The sequence below is a fragment of the Oryza glaberrima genome, chromosome 9 (assembly GCF_000147395.1).
Source record: "Oryza glaberrima chromosome 9, OglaRS2, whole genome shotgun sequence".
NCBI classification, from domain to species: Eukaryota; Viridiplantae; Streptophyta; class Magnoliopsida; order Poales; family Poaceae; genus Oryza; species Oryza glaberrima.
This window is the reverse complement of record NC_068334.1, coordinates 14,382,959-14,395,996: the sequence shown is the minus strand read 5'-3', so window position 1 is coordinate 14,395,996 and position 13,038 is coordinate 14,382,959. Positions and strand designations below refer to the sequence as shown.

The 13,038-nt window shown below is 42.0% G+C and overlaps 2 protein-coding genes across 2 annotated transcripts; one reads left to right on the top strand and one right to left on the bottom strand.

Annotated features, from left to right (window-relative positions):
- The first annotated feature begins 5,982 nt into the window (after positions 1-5,982).
- LOC127784691 (S-adenosylmethionine decarboxylase proenzyme-like) lies at positions 5,983-7,619 on the top strand. Its single transcript, XM_052312037.1, has one exon. The coding sequence runs from the start codon at positions 6,139-6,141 to the stop codon at positions 7,315-7,317; it is 1,179 nt and encodes a 392-aa protein (XP_052167997.1). The 5' UTR covers positions 5,983-6,138; the 3' UTR covers positions 7,318-7,619.
- Positions 7,620-8,959: 1,340 nt separating this feature from the next.
- On the bottom strand, positions 8,960-11,626 carry LOC127784692 (gamma-glutamyl peptidase 3-like). The gene is made up of 3 exons (XM_052312038.1): positions 11,162-11,626; positions 10,716-11,063; positions 8,960-9,340 (listed from the first exon to the last, which is right to left on the bottom strand). Exons 1-3 carry the CDS (start codon positions 11,525-11,527, stop codon positions 9,236-9,238), a joined length of 819 nt encoding a protein of 272 aa, XP_052167998.1. The 5' UTR covers positions 11,528-11,626; the 3' UTR covers positions 8,960-9,235.
- Positions 11,627-13,038: the final 1,412 nt, after the last annotated feature.

Sequence of the window (13,038 nt, the reverse complement as noted above, 5' to 3'; positions counted from 1 at the left end):
CCCTCTTGGCCACGTCCGTGTGTCCAGTGCCAGCGCATGTACCATGCTGTGTGACCACTCCGGGTCCACACCAGCCATGCGCACCATGCCTACGCAACTGCGACACACGCGCCCGTTATTGGTGGAGAAACCATCTATACTCCCGGTTGGTAACCCTTCTTTAGTCCCGGTTTTCCAACCGGGACTAGCAATCCGAGACGGTTGAAATAATTGGGACTAAAAATCTATCTTTAGTCCCGGTTGGTAACTAAAGATAGGGTAGTGGCAGTCCCATTAGGTCTCCTTTCCTCTTTTTTTTCATTGTTTTTTAGCCAGAGTTTAATCCCTATATTTTCTCCCAAATCGAGTTGGATGCATATTTCCAAATCAAACCCCAAATCAAAGTAACATCCCAAAACATTCACATCACAAATCTTAAGTTACTTGTACACACAAATCAAATACATCATAAATCTTAAAAAAATTACACACAAACCAAATACATCACATATTATACATCTCAGATCCATGCAACAAATCACAAAATTATACATCTCAGTGAATCACAAATTGTAAAAAAAAAAGAATGGATGTCGGAGCGCCGCCTGCCGCCGCTCGCTACTTGGCACATGCGTGGCCCCGCCGACCGCCTGCCGCGTGCGGCCCTGCCAGGCACGGCCCCGCTGACTGCCTGACGCGTGCGACCCCCGCTGGGCGCCGGATGGCGCTAACTGCCTGACGCATACGACCCCCGCTGGGAGCCGGATGGGAAGGGAGGACGGGGAGGAGGCGGGATGGGAGGAGGAAGGGGAGGAGGGGGGAGGAGGAGAGGGAGATTAAACCGGGACTAAAGATCATCTTTAGTCTCCGGTTCTTTTTGGAATTGGGACTATTGTGGTTTTAGGGCGACCCAGCAAAGATCAGCTTTCCAGTAGTGCGTGAAACCGTGAGGGATGGGAGGAGGAAGGGGAGGAGGGGGGAGGAGGAGAGGGAGATTAAACTGGGACTAAAGATGTCATCTTTAGTCCCGGTTCTTTTTGGAACTGGGACTATTGTGGTTTTAGGGCGACCTAGCAAAGATCAGCTTTCCAGTAGTGCGTGAAACCGTGAGAATTGGCTAATCGGCTCTGCACAATTTGTCCTCACTCGTGTGCATCCGGGAAGAATTTCCCGGTCGGTCACCTATCCCAAATTGCTCTAGGCTAAGCACGCTTAACCTCAGAGTTCTTTGGAGATTGGCTTCTGGAAAAGAAGTTGCAACTTGTTGATATGAGTATTCTATTAATCCTATTAAAGCCCTAGGCCGGGATGTCACAGCATGCAAGAAAAGTCACATCATCAATAATTCTGAGCAATTGGATCGCATTAGTACATAGTTATCAGTCATTGGATCAAGAAGCTACTCATCCATCTAAGGTCATGTTTGTTTCAGCTTAAGATTACTATAATCTAGATTATTGAACCAGATTACTATAAGCTAGATTATAATAAGCCGATATAGAATAAGCGGTTAGCTGCTTGATTCTCTGGATTATTAGCTGTTAGTCACCCAATAATCTAGAAAAAGCACCTTTAGAGTGGATTACCATATTATAGTAATCTGGCTTATAGATTATAATAATATATCATAATAAGCTATCTGTTTGTTTCAACTTACTCCTAATAATCCAGATTATCATAATTCTAAGCTGAATCAAACAGGGCCTAATTTAATCATTGATTACTTATCCAGTCACCTCCCTTTAGATCATAATCGCGCGTGACATTGTTATCTATTTTTCACATAATACTATGTTTTCTCCTCCCAAATCCTCCAAGATAATGCAAACTTATCACATTTATTTAATACAACTCAAATTATTTTATAACATGTGAGTTTTGTTTTGTTATAAACAATTGGATAACACATAGTAATTAAGCATCATTAACCTAAACCTATTTTTAAACAAGCTTGAGATAAAAGCAAAGAGGTACAAACTACCCTAATTATGACGAAATCCAGATTGTGCATGAAAATAACTTTCGTATACCATAAAAATACACAATGACGTTTTTGAAAAAATAAAACATGAATTGTATTTTAATAGCAGAGGCTATTTATGAAGCCGCATTATCATTTTGTATATATACAGAGTTATATCTAATTGTTTAAAATATTAATTTTATTTGACGATAAAACTAGCAAATTCCACGACAAAGCGTGGGGTATCAACTAGTATAATAAAAATTACTAACCAGAGAGACTATACAACTCGACATTTTAGAAAGATTAAAGGGGTATAATTAACACACAAGAAACCAAAGGATTATTATGCCTAGATAGTGCTTATATGTATGTACGTAGTGCTTGGATTGCCACATAGGCACGGAGATGGATGGTGCATTATTAATCGAAGCGCACGCGTCCCCCCATTAATCCATTATTGCTCTAGAGTACAATATAAGCTGGTGAGTGGTGACAAGCTGAAGTAGATCGGCTTGCCTCAATGTGGGAATTGGAACGATTCCTAACCTGGATTAGTTTACCACTAATGTCCAATTATCGCAAACCGCATATAGTAATTAATAGCTAGTGCTGTACTACTCGTACAAGTTAATGACTCGTTTTATTGGTCAATTCTCAAATCTAATACTCCAACTATTGTTAGTAATAAGCTTACAACTATTGTTAGAGCTAATCAGGCTCCAACTATTGTTTAATTAAGACCTATCAGGCCTGTCATTAATTAAGATATACTATTTCTCTACTATTTGATCTGTAGCTAGCGGTACAATTTCAACGAGGAACAGGGGAAAAACAGGCCAAAACCAAGTCTTTTTCTTTTTCAGTTTTGAAACAAAAAAAACCCAAGTCCTTTTCAGTTTGTGTGTATATATATCTTACATATTGATCATGTGAAGCGCCAATATATATAGTCAAATCTCGCATGGTTTTATTCTGTAGAAGAGCATTATTTCCTCGCCTTTTATAGTGAGATTTTATTCCTGATCTCCCATTGAAAGAACTTTAATTAACATAAACTGTAAATCAAAGGTGGACTGATACTGAGCCATTGCTTTTGGGCATTTTTTTAATCATGAAGTGCCAGAAATGTATGATCCTATCACGCAAGTTATACTGCAATGTGGGTTTTGGAATCACAGTCAAACCCCACTATTGTCATGAATTTCCACTTCAATTTTAATTCCAGGAAGTATCTTCCTCCCATGAAAAAAAAACAGTCTGCTCCCAAACATAAATACAAATAAATTAAATGATACAGTATATCACTATAAAAATTAAGAAAATGATATTTCAATTAAACTTGCATTATAAAAGATAATCAAATAAAAGTTGTAAGTAGTGGTAGCTATTTTTTTTAAATAATGGATTCTTAAAACAGAGCCTATACGTTCAACTGGACATACACGGTTAAAATCATGGAACTATATCTCTTATGTCATTTGATATTTAGTGGCGTGAAAGATAGTCAACAATTATTGAATACTCCCATAGCGTACTAGTAGCCACTAATGTTTTGCAAGCAACTACTCCCTCTATTCCAATTTGATCACCACCTAAAATTATTGAGATTTTCTCAAAATGATTATCATCTAGTAAAATATCTCTTTGTTTATTTCTATAAGAAGTAAATGTGTATCGTGGAATGTCCTGTATGCATGCAACTAGACAACCAAGATAGTCATCATCTTTTTACTTATGCTTATACTTATCAGCCAAAATTTGAATTTTCAACGTTAAATTTGGAGCTGATTTTGAGGTATTTTTATCGAAGTTTATTTTTCAGCTTTTGCTTTTACATCGCTAAGAACACGTATATAAAACTTTTATTCATAAATTACTTTTCGTTTATAAATATGCCGTTTCGCTTATTCTGCGAATAAGCAAAACGATGGCTCCTTTAAATTCTATCATTTCAAACTATGCAACATTTAAACTGTGAGTTAATTTTTATTGGACACGAAATGACAAAGCACCTCGATCGATGACAACTAATTTCAGTATGATGTATATTTTGGTGTCCTTGGTTTAAGGTGTCCTTATATTGGGATGGATAGAGTACAAAATTCACTAAAATTAACCTTCGCAGCATACTAATTTTTTGAAGTGAAATTAAGAGGAAACTAGGCGTGCATCCCTGCGCTTAACGGCGTGACCACCTGGCGTTGAAGGAGCCGTTTCACAAACAGAGCCTAAGGTTAGGGTTTTTGGGACAGCTTAGCCGGCTCGACTATAAATAGCGGCGGTGGCGAGCCCCATCTTCCCCCACGCCTCGGCAATCCAAAGCCCTCCTCGTCCTCGCAGAGCATCCATTGCCTCGATTTTCTATTCCAAATTCCCCCACGCGAAGAACAGCCAGCGCCCTCCTCCTTCGCCTTCCTCCTGGTTTCTTGCCATCTTTCCAGGGAAGGAGGAACCGCAGCGCGGCCGCATTCTTGGACAAGAATTGTTGGGTGAGTCTCGAGTCCCCCCCCCCCCCCCCCCCCCCTCTGCTTGTGGTTATGCTCATGTTGCTGTGCTATTCTGTAGAAGAAGATTGCATATTTGCATGTACTATGCGCTTGGATTGTTTAGCGAGTCGCGGAGATGTTTCGTTTCGTAACGCGTTGGGGGTCTGGATCCCGATTTAGCTTCTTGGGGATCGATTTGGGAGGGGATTTAGGACCTGTCTTCCCCTGTTCCTTTCTTGCATGCGTTGGGAATTTTGTTTGTTCTTTGTGGCGACCGGGCTGTTAGTTATTAGAGAACGTATTGCGAGCTGTTCGGGTGCCTGGGCGATTCTAGAAAGGTGTCTCTTTTGCTAATGGTTATTATTAGCTGAATCGCTGATACGGTGAATCCAGGAAAGTTTCATGCTTTTTGTCCTATGTCCTGTCTTTCTTTGTCATATTCGTACCTTTCCCAGTTTGCGATGCCCAAGAAGCAACCTTTCTGTTGGAAACATCTAGTGCTCAATTCTTTATTTCAAATTGTTGAAATCTTCAAGGAGCAGTTTATTGTGCGCCCTTGTTGATTGCTCTTGTTTATTTACAAGTGGGGATTTAGGCGCTGGGTTTATATATGTTCTTTGTTTCTGCCAGGTTTCCTTGTTAGGCTCTAGTTTTGCTCGTTGTTGATTAACAAGGGGAAATTACCTTCACTGTGCCTATTGGCATCATTCCAAGTTATTCATGCTTTAGTTCCTAGCTATTAACTTAAGATAGAAATAAGATCCTGCCAGTTCACTAGTTTTCTTGTCAGTTTGATATATACTTTGATCTTGTCTTTTCTGGTTGTTTTCCTTAATTTTGTCTGTGTTGTTCTAGTGCTTAATTAGTTGCCTCTCAGTTCTTCACATTCTATGTTTTTGAGTAAAACTCTGTCCATATGGCCGTTCTGTTATGTATCTCAGCAATCTGCTTATCTTTTTTTTTTTTGCATCCCCACACAATTCTATTTGACGTTGTAAAAAAGAAGAGAGATAACTAGATAAGCGCAACTGATGCTCTATACTTAGTTTCACGGTTCTTGGTTTAATGCCTAAAAATTGTGCACTATCAGTACTTCAATTATGTTATCTAGTAGTGTTTTGTCTCCTCTGAATATGTTTTGATGATCTGCATATGCTACTTACAATCTGAATAATGCCTTCCATTCTTATGCTGCTCTACTGCTGAGAAAACTACACTATTTGAATTACTGATTGCTAATTATATTTTGATTAACAGCATAAAGGAACATTTTGTTGATGTTCTAATGGAGTCAAAAGGTGGCAAAAAGAAGTCTAGCAGTAGTAGTTCCATGTACGAAGCTCCCCTAGGCTACAAGATTGAGGACGTTCGCCCAGCCGGAGGAATCAAGAAGTTCCAGTCTGCTGCTTACTCCAACGTAAGCACCAAAAGATTTAAGCAGCATACTTTAAATAACAAAAATATTTACATTTATGAACTCTGGTTTCTAATGCTTATTTGGTTTATCTTTTCCTTTGCAGTGCGCTCGCAAGCCATCCTGATATTCCTTCACATGCCTTTCCCCGTAGAGTAGGAATTTCCTGCAATTTTTCCTTTGTTTTGTTGCAGTAAATCTCCCTTGGCTGGCTGCTTTCTCAATCTCTTCCCTTGTCTTCTCCGATCTCTTCTTTCCTGTCTTGTCCACTGCTCCTTGCAACACTTGATCAAATGTCGATGTCCTTGGCTGATTCTTGGGGCTCTGCCCCTGCCTCGCCCATTGGGTTTGAAGGCTATGAGAAGCGCCTTGAGATAACATTGTCTGATGCGCCCGTCTTTGTGGACCCCTGTGGTCGCGGCCTTCGTGCCCTCTCAAGTGAGCAGATCGACTCGTTCTTGGATCTTGCAAAGTGTACCATTGTATCCCATCTTTCGAACAAGCACTTCGACTCATATGTGCTTTCAGAGTCGAGCCTTTTTGTTTATCCCCACAAGGTTGTTCTGAAGACCTGTGGTACAACAAAGCTTCTGCTCTCCATTCCTCGCATCCTTGAGCTTGCTGCAGAGTTGTCACTGCCTGTTCTATCAGTGAAGTACTCTCATGGGATGTTCATCTTCCCTGGAGCGCAGCCATCACCGCATCGCAGCTTCTCGGAGGAGGTTTCTGTGCTCAACAGCTTCTTTGGTGGCCTCAAGTCAGGTGGCAATGCTTATGTCATTGGTGATGCATTCAAGCCCAAGAAGAAGTGGCATGTCTACTATGCCACAGAAGAGCCTGAGCAGCCCATGGTTACACTCGAGATGTGCATGACTGGGCTGGATGCTAAGAAAGCTGAGGTGTTCTTCAAGGATTCCACTGATGGCTCCTGCTCATCAGCTAAGGAGATGACTATGCTCTCTGGGATTTCTGAAATCATCCCTGAGATGGAGATTTGTGACTTTGAGTTTGACCCGTGTGGGTACTCAATGAATGGCATTTTTGGTCCCGCCGTCTCCACGATCCATGTCACTCCTGAGGAAGGTTTCAGCTATGCAAGCTATGAAGCAATGAACTTCAATCCTAGCTCCTTGGTCTACGATGATTTGATCAAGAAGGTCCTGGCTTGTTTCTGCCCTTCAGACTTTTCGGTCGCTGTTACCATCTTCGGTGGGCATGGTTTTGCCAAATCATGGGCAAAAGGTGCAGAGGTTGATTCCTACATGTGCGATGATCTTGTTGAGCAAGAGCTTCCTGGTGGCGGTGTGCTGATGTATCAGAGTTTTACTGCTGTTACTCCTGGTGCTGTGTCACCGAGGTCGACCTTGGATGGCTGGAACAGCGATGGAGCAGAGATGGTTGCGAAGAGCAAAGAGATGAGTGTCTGCTGGGAAGGAGAGAAGGCGGCGAAGAAGAAAGATGCAGATGCCTGAGAAATCGGCAGTTCTTCAACCTCAAGTTGCAAGTTTGATTCATCTGAAGTTTCTGAGACGCCTTATTTGGTTCTGCTCTTGCAGTTTCGGTTAAGCAGCTGGCTGGGCTACCGGCAAAGCATATGTTACTTGTTCATTGTTCTTTTATATCTGTCTGCCCAAATAAGTGCTCTAGATGGTTTGCTGCGTCTGCCATAGTGAGCAATTCAGATTGTAGTAGAATTCTTATCTGTTGCCGATGCTCTTTAAGGGAGAATGATATGTAACTCGATTATTTTCAATAACTATTGCAACTTCCATAATTTTCTGTCCATTGGTTATGTTTGTTTGTTTTTCTCTGAAAGAGCCTGGTCACATTTTCACTGATTTTATAGAGTGATTTACTCAGCATAATTGCAGAGTTGTCTGTACTGTTAAATAGGTTTTCTATATCATGTTTGAGGAGTTGCACATTTCACACTATCTTATTAAGCACACGAATTTGATGACCCAGTTTTGAGTAACTTATTCTTGGACAATGTAATGACCCAGTTTTGAGTAACTTATTCTTGGACAATGTAATGGTTCAGTCCCATGGTATGACTCATTAGTAGTGTTCTTTAATCTATTTGTGTTTTAATTTGGGTGTGTCTGATCATTCAACAGATCTGTCTTCATATTATACTATAGAGGTGCCAATGGTGTTGTCACTTGTCAGTTGTCACCAGCTCTGGTTGTTAATCTGAATCTTTACGTGTTAGCAAATTTGCTATGATTATGAACACAAGACTGACCACTGGAAATGAACAAAACAGTTTCTCGTTAGGAAGAAATTTTGTCATGCCTGTTTTTCTTCCAGGAACCCTGCTCACATAATCATTTTATGGAACAGATGGGAAATAAAATACAATCAACATGATTCAGTGATCTTACTAAGCCATCGAGGCCCCACTCTGTTTTGGCACAAATCTGGAGGCTTGACCTCTGTGGTGGCTGCTAAAAATGGAGAATGGACCATTGAATCATTTTCAGACTACTTATAAATAACCTTGCAAAGGTGTCAATGTCTTGAAATGTCCATTTGAAAAATGGAGCATGGACAAATCTTTGGCTTCATGGTGTCTCCATTTTATGCTGCAGGCTGTAGTATGAGTATGACAAGGACAACATCTTCTTTCACTCCTCTCTATAAAACCCCATGTGACCGTCATAGTGAGTCACCGTTGTATCTCAGTGCTTCTAATATATTGACGTGCAAAACTTTTACGTATTTGATAAAATAAGATAACATGTTATTCAAAATCTCAGTTTTTAGTCACACAGTAGCTGCTCTTGTTTTTACACTTACAATTTTCAGGCTTCCTTTAGAACATGCATTAGTTATACAACTATGTGCCTGACAAAATTTTGAAGAAAAATACACCAGTTCACTCTGCAAATGATTAGCAGTAGACCAGAAACAATTCAAAGTCCAGGCTTGGCGGCAAGAAACTTCGGTTCGTGAGGCCCATGGGCTATTGGGCGAGGTGTCAGCATCAGTATTCAGTATTATTTTATCATGCAAGACAGGAAGAGGCATATGAACAGGTTCAGGTATTTTGACAAACTAGCCGCTTTTTCTTAGTTCACAAACACAGAAACTTAGTTTCTTTGCAAAATAAAGTAGACCATTAATTTGCATGAGCATGCAAAATTCCACACACATAACCAGATGACCTGAAAATCAAGCTTTGTTTATTCCAATTTTGCAGGTCAACACTGGTGATAGAGACTTTCAACACACTGATTCACAATAAATTTGATGCTAAAAGTGGGCATCTGTGCCTACCACTACCAGCACAAACTAGGAAGCAACAGGCATCTGTGCCTCACACTGTCATAACACATATCACAGGCTACAAATACAAGGTATATATGTCAAAATTTGTATGGCCATGTGTTATTCTTCTTCAGTCTTGAGGAAGCTTTTGCACAGCTTGATCCAGAACTCCCTGTCAGGCCCAGTATCCTCCAGCTGCCTCCTCACTCCCTCTGCGACCGCCATCTGCAAGTTACCGTGGAATGTGCGGTAGATTAACACCAGAAATTGTGATACCATTCGATACCAAGATTAATCTATAACTATGATGATGAGTCGAAAACCGCTCCCTAGTGGTAAGGATGGTGGTAACAACTACATTATCGACTAAAACCCATTGAACTTTAAAAAATTTGTCACAAATGTGAATTTTTTAGGTTTTCTAATAGTTGTATTGATAATATTGAGCTGTTTTTTGCATATAGGATAATATTGATATGTCCAATAATCACAATATCTGATCGGTTATCATTGATATTTGAATCTCTACCCGGTAATTTTTTTAAGTTACAAGAATTTTCTACGTCAATATATTAGATTACATACATACTTTTAGATTCTAGACCAAATGCTCTTGATTTCTGGGTGTTTAATACAAAGCGATTAGATGAGATTTTAGATAGTGTTCTTTTGGGGGTTGGGAGCCCTTCCCTCCTGAGCACGCAAAACGGAGCGATGAATTAGCGTACGATTAATTAAGTATTACTCCTTCCTTCCAAAAATCTAAGACCTATTTCTTTTTCATCAAAACCAAGAAGCAATTAACTCACTCACCATGTGGTAAAACCAATGAACATACAACCAATAAGTACTAGAATGGCTTTTTGGTTTCCGATCAACAATTTAATTTAGCACATGGTGACTACAAATAGGGCTCAGATTTTTGGAGAAACCAAAGAATGAAATAGGTTTGAAATAGGTCTCAGATTTTTGGAAGGAGGGAGTAACTAACAACTTAAAAAATAGATTAACATGGTTTTTTTAATACAATATTCCTACAATTTTTTTTCGAAAAACATACTCCCTCCAATTCTTTTTATATGACGCTGGCTAGTTTAAAATTTAACTAGCTAGCCAACATAATACATATAAAAATGGACGTAGTAGGGAAAGTGTTTTAACAGCTCAAGTGGATGTCCACCCGTTTATTGCATGTCATCTAAATGATTATGAAAAAAATAAAAAAATGAATAAGATAGATCAATATGTAATATATCAATCCACAAACATGCAAGTTAAAATTCAACTTCTACAAATTGTAACAAAAATAACAAACAAAACTCAAATTACTATATGTATATTTACAATTAAATTTGTTATTTTTTTATAACTTGTAGAAGTTGAATTTAAACTTGCATGTTTGTGAAGTGATATATTACATATTGATCTATCTTGTCAATTGTTTTTTGAAAATCTTTCGTAACCATCAAGTTGACATGCAATAAACGGGTGGATGTCCACTGGGGCTATTAGAATCTATCTCCGAGGTAGTACCATTTAACCGTTTGGGGACCGTGTGTGCGTGCGAAAAAAGAGAGAGCAGAAGTCATGCTACACTCACGGTGATGGATCCAGCGGAGGAGAGGCGGTCGACGAGGTTGAGGAGGATGTCGGCGGTGTACTCCGGGTGGCCCTGGATGCCGAGCACGCGGTCGCCGGCGCAGAACATCTCGACGCCGGTCTTGGACGAGGAGGCGAGCACCTCGGCGCCCGCCGGCAGCTCCCACACCTCGTCCTGGTGCACCTCCGTGATCTTGGCGTACGGCGCCGCCGCCGCCGTGATCCCCTGCAGCGCGTCGTCAAGGAACCTGTACGGCGGCAGCGACTCCGCCATGGCCACCTCCCTGATGCCGATGTCCCACCCGCCCCTCGCCTTCCCCACGCGCCCGCCCAGCGCGCGGCATATCACCTGGATGAGACGCACGAGAGGAAGACGACGAGGATGACATCACGGTTGACATGGCCGGCCCGGCCGGACAGAGCTGCAGCCTGCATTGAGGTAGCTACCTGGTGGCCGAAGCAGATGCCGAGGAGACGCTTGCGCATGGCGACGAGGTCGCGGACGAGGAGGCACAGCCGGAGGATCCACAGGTCGTCGGCGTACGCGTCGTGCGGGCTGCCGCTGATGACGAAGCCGTCGTACCCGTCGACCTCGTCCGCGCCGGGGAGCTCGCCGTCCACCGCCCGGAACATGTCCCACTCCTCGCCGCCGCCGTCGCCGACATCGCCATCGTCGCCGAACGCCCGGACGAACACCTCCAGGTAGCCGCCGTACACCTTGCGCACGTAGTCCGAGTCCCTCGCCGCCAGCAGCAGCGCGTACCTCCTCCTCCTCCTCACGCCTCCCTCCGCCGCCGCCACAATAACCTTCATAGCTTCTGAATTCTGATCGATTGCAAAGCTAGCTGCTGATCGATGGCAATGTGTGGGAGATGGCGGGAAGCGGTGCAAATTTATAGAGGAAGGAGGACATGATGAACAGCAGCTACCAAGAACGAGCTCGAGAGGAGTAGAAATGGTGGCAATGCAAGTTGGAGGAGTCGTGATTCAGACCAAGAATCTCTTATGCTGACAATTGCATCGCATCGATCATGCAAAACTTATAGCATTTGCGAAGTGATATATCACATGTTAATATATCTTCTTAATTTTTTTCATATACATTTAAATAATATGTAAACAACGAGGGGATATCTTTTCGAGGGATCAAAATTCACTTCCGTAGAAATGGTGGCAATGCAAGTTGGAGGAGGAGTCGTGATTCAGACCAAGAATCTCTTGTGCTGACACAATTGCATCGCATCGATCATGCAAAACCTATAGCTAGCTAAGCTAGTGATGAGTGGATTAGTAGTCATCTGATCCATCGCATCCTGTCGCGTTCGAGGCTGCAAGATGCATCGATCGGCGACGGCGAGTTGGTCGATTCGTTGCGCCAACTTGGGTTGTGTGTGGAAAGCTTGCTTCCGTTTTGAGATTTTGACCGTGCTTTTGTTGGGAGAAATCAAGCTAGCTAGCTAGCTAGCGGTCGAGCTGAGCTGCGGCGGTCGTGTTGATCGTCGTTAGGCCATTCCCAACCCAAGACATTAGATATAGTTTTTATAAACTCCACATCATCAAGAAACTAGTACTAGACACTACTTTTATTTCATACTTAAATTTAATGCTACTTACACTGGTGGAGAAACTGTCTTTACTCCCGGTTTATAACCCCCTATGGTCCCGGTTTCCTAACCGGGACTACGAATCCGGAACTAAAGATTGCTATCTTTAGTCCCGGGCGAAATAACCGGGAGTAAAGATCTATCTTTAGTCCCGATTGATAACACCAATCGGGACTAAAGAGAGGATAGGGACAATCCCGGATGTTCCTTTTTTGTTACTTTTTTATTTTCTTCCGAATCGGATGGCATGCACATCCCAAATCAAACCCCAAATCCCAAATAAAGTAACATCTCAAATCCACATCACAAATCCCAAATCCACATCACAAATCTTAAAGTTACTTATACACACAAATCTAAAACATCACAAATCCTTAAAAATTTACACACAAATTAAATACATCACAGATTATACATCTCAAATTCATACAATGAATCACAAGATTACATCTCAGTGAATCATAAAATATCAAAAAAAAAGAGACGGTCGTCTGCGCCGCACGCCTGCGCGTCCGTCCGTCCACCGCATCCGCGCGACGCGGCCTCATCCGTCTCCAGGGGAGGGAGGAGGAAGAGGAAGGAAGGAGAAGGGCCTCATCCGTCTCCAGGGGAGGGAGGAGGAAGGGAAGGGGAAGGAAGGAGGAAGGGGAGGAGAGGGGAGGGGAGAGAAGAGAGGAGGATCGATCTGTGGGTGAGGAAGTGGTTGTGATTGTGGAGGAG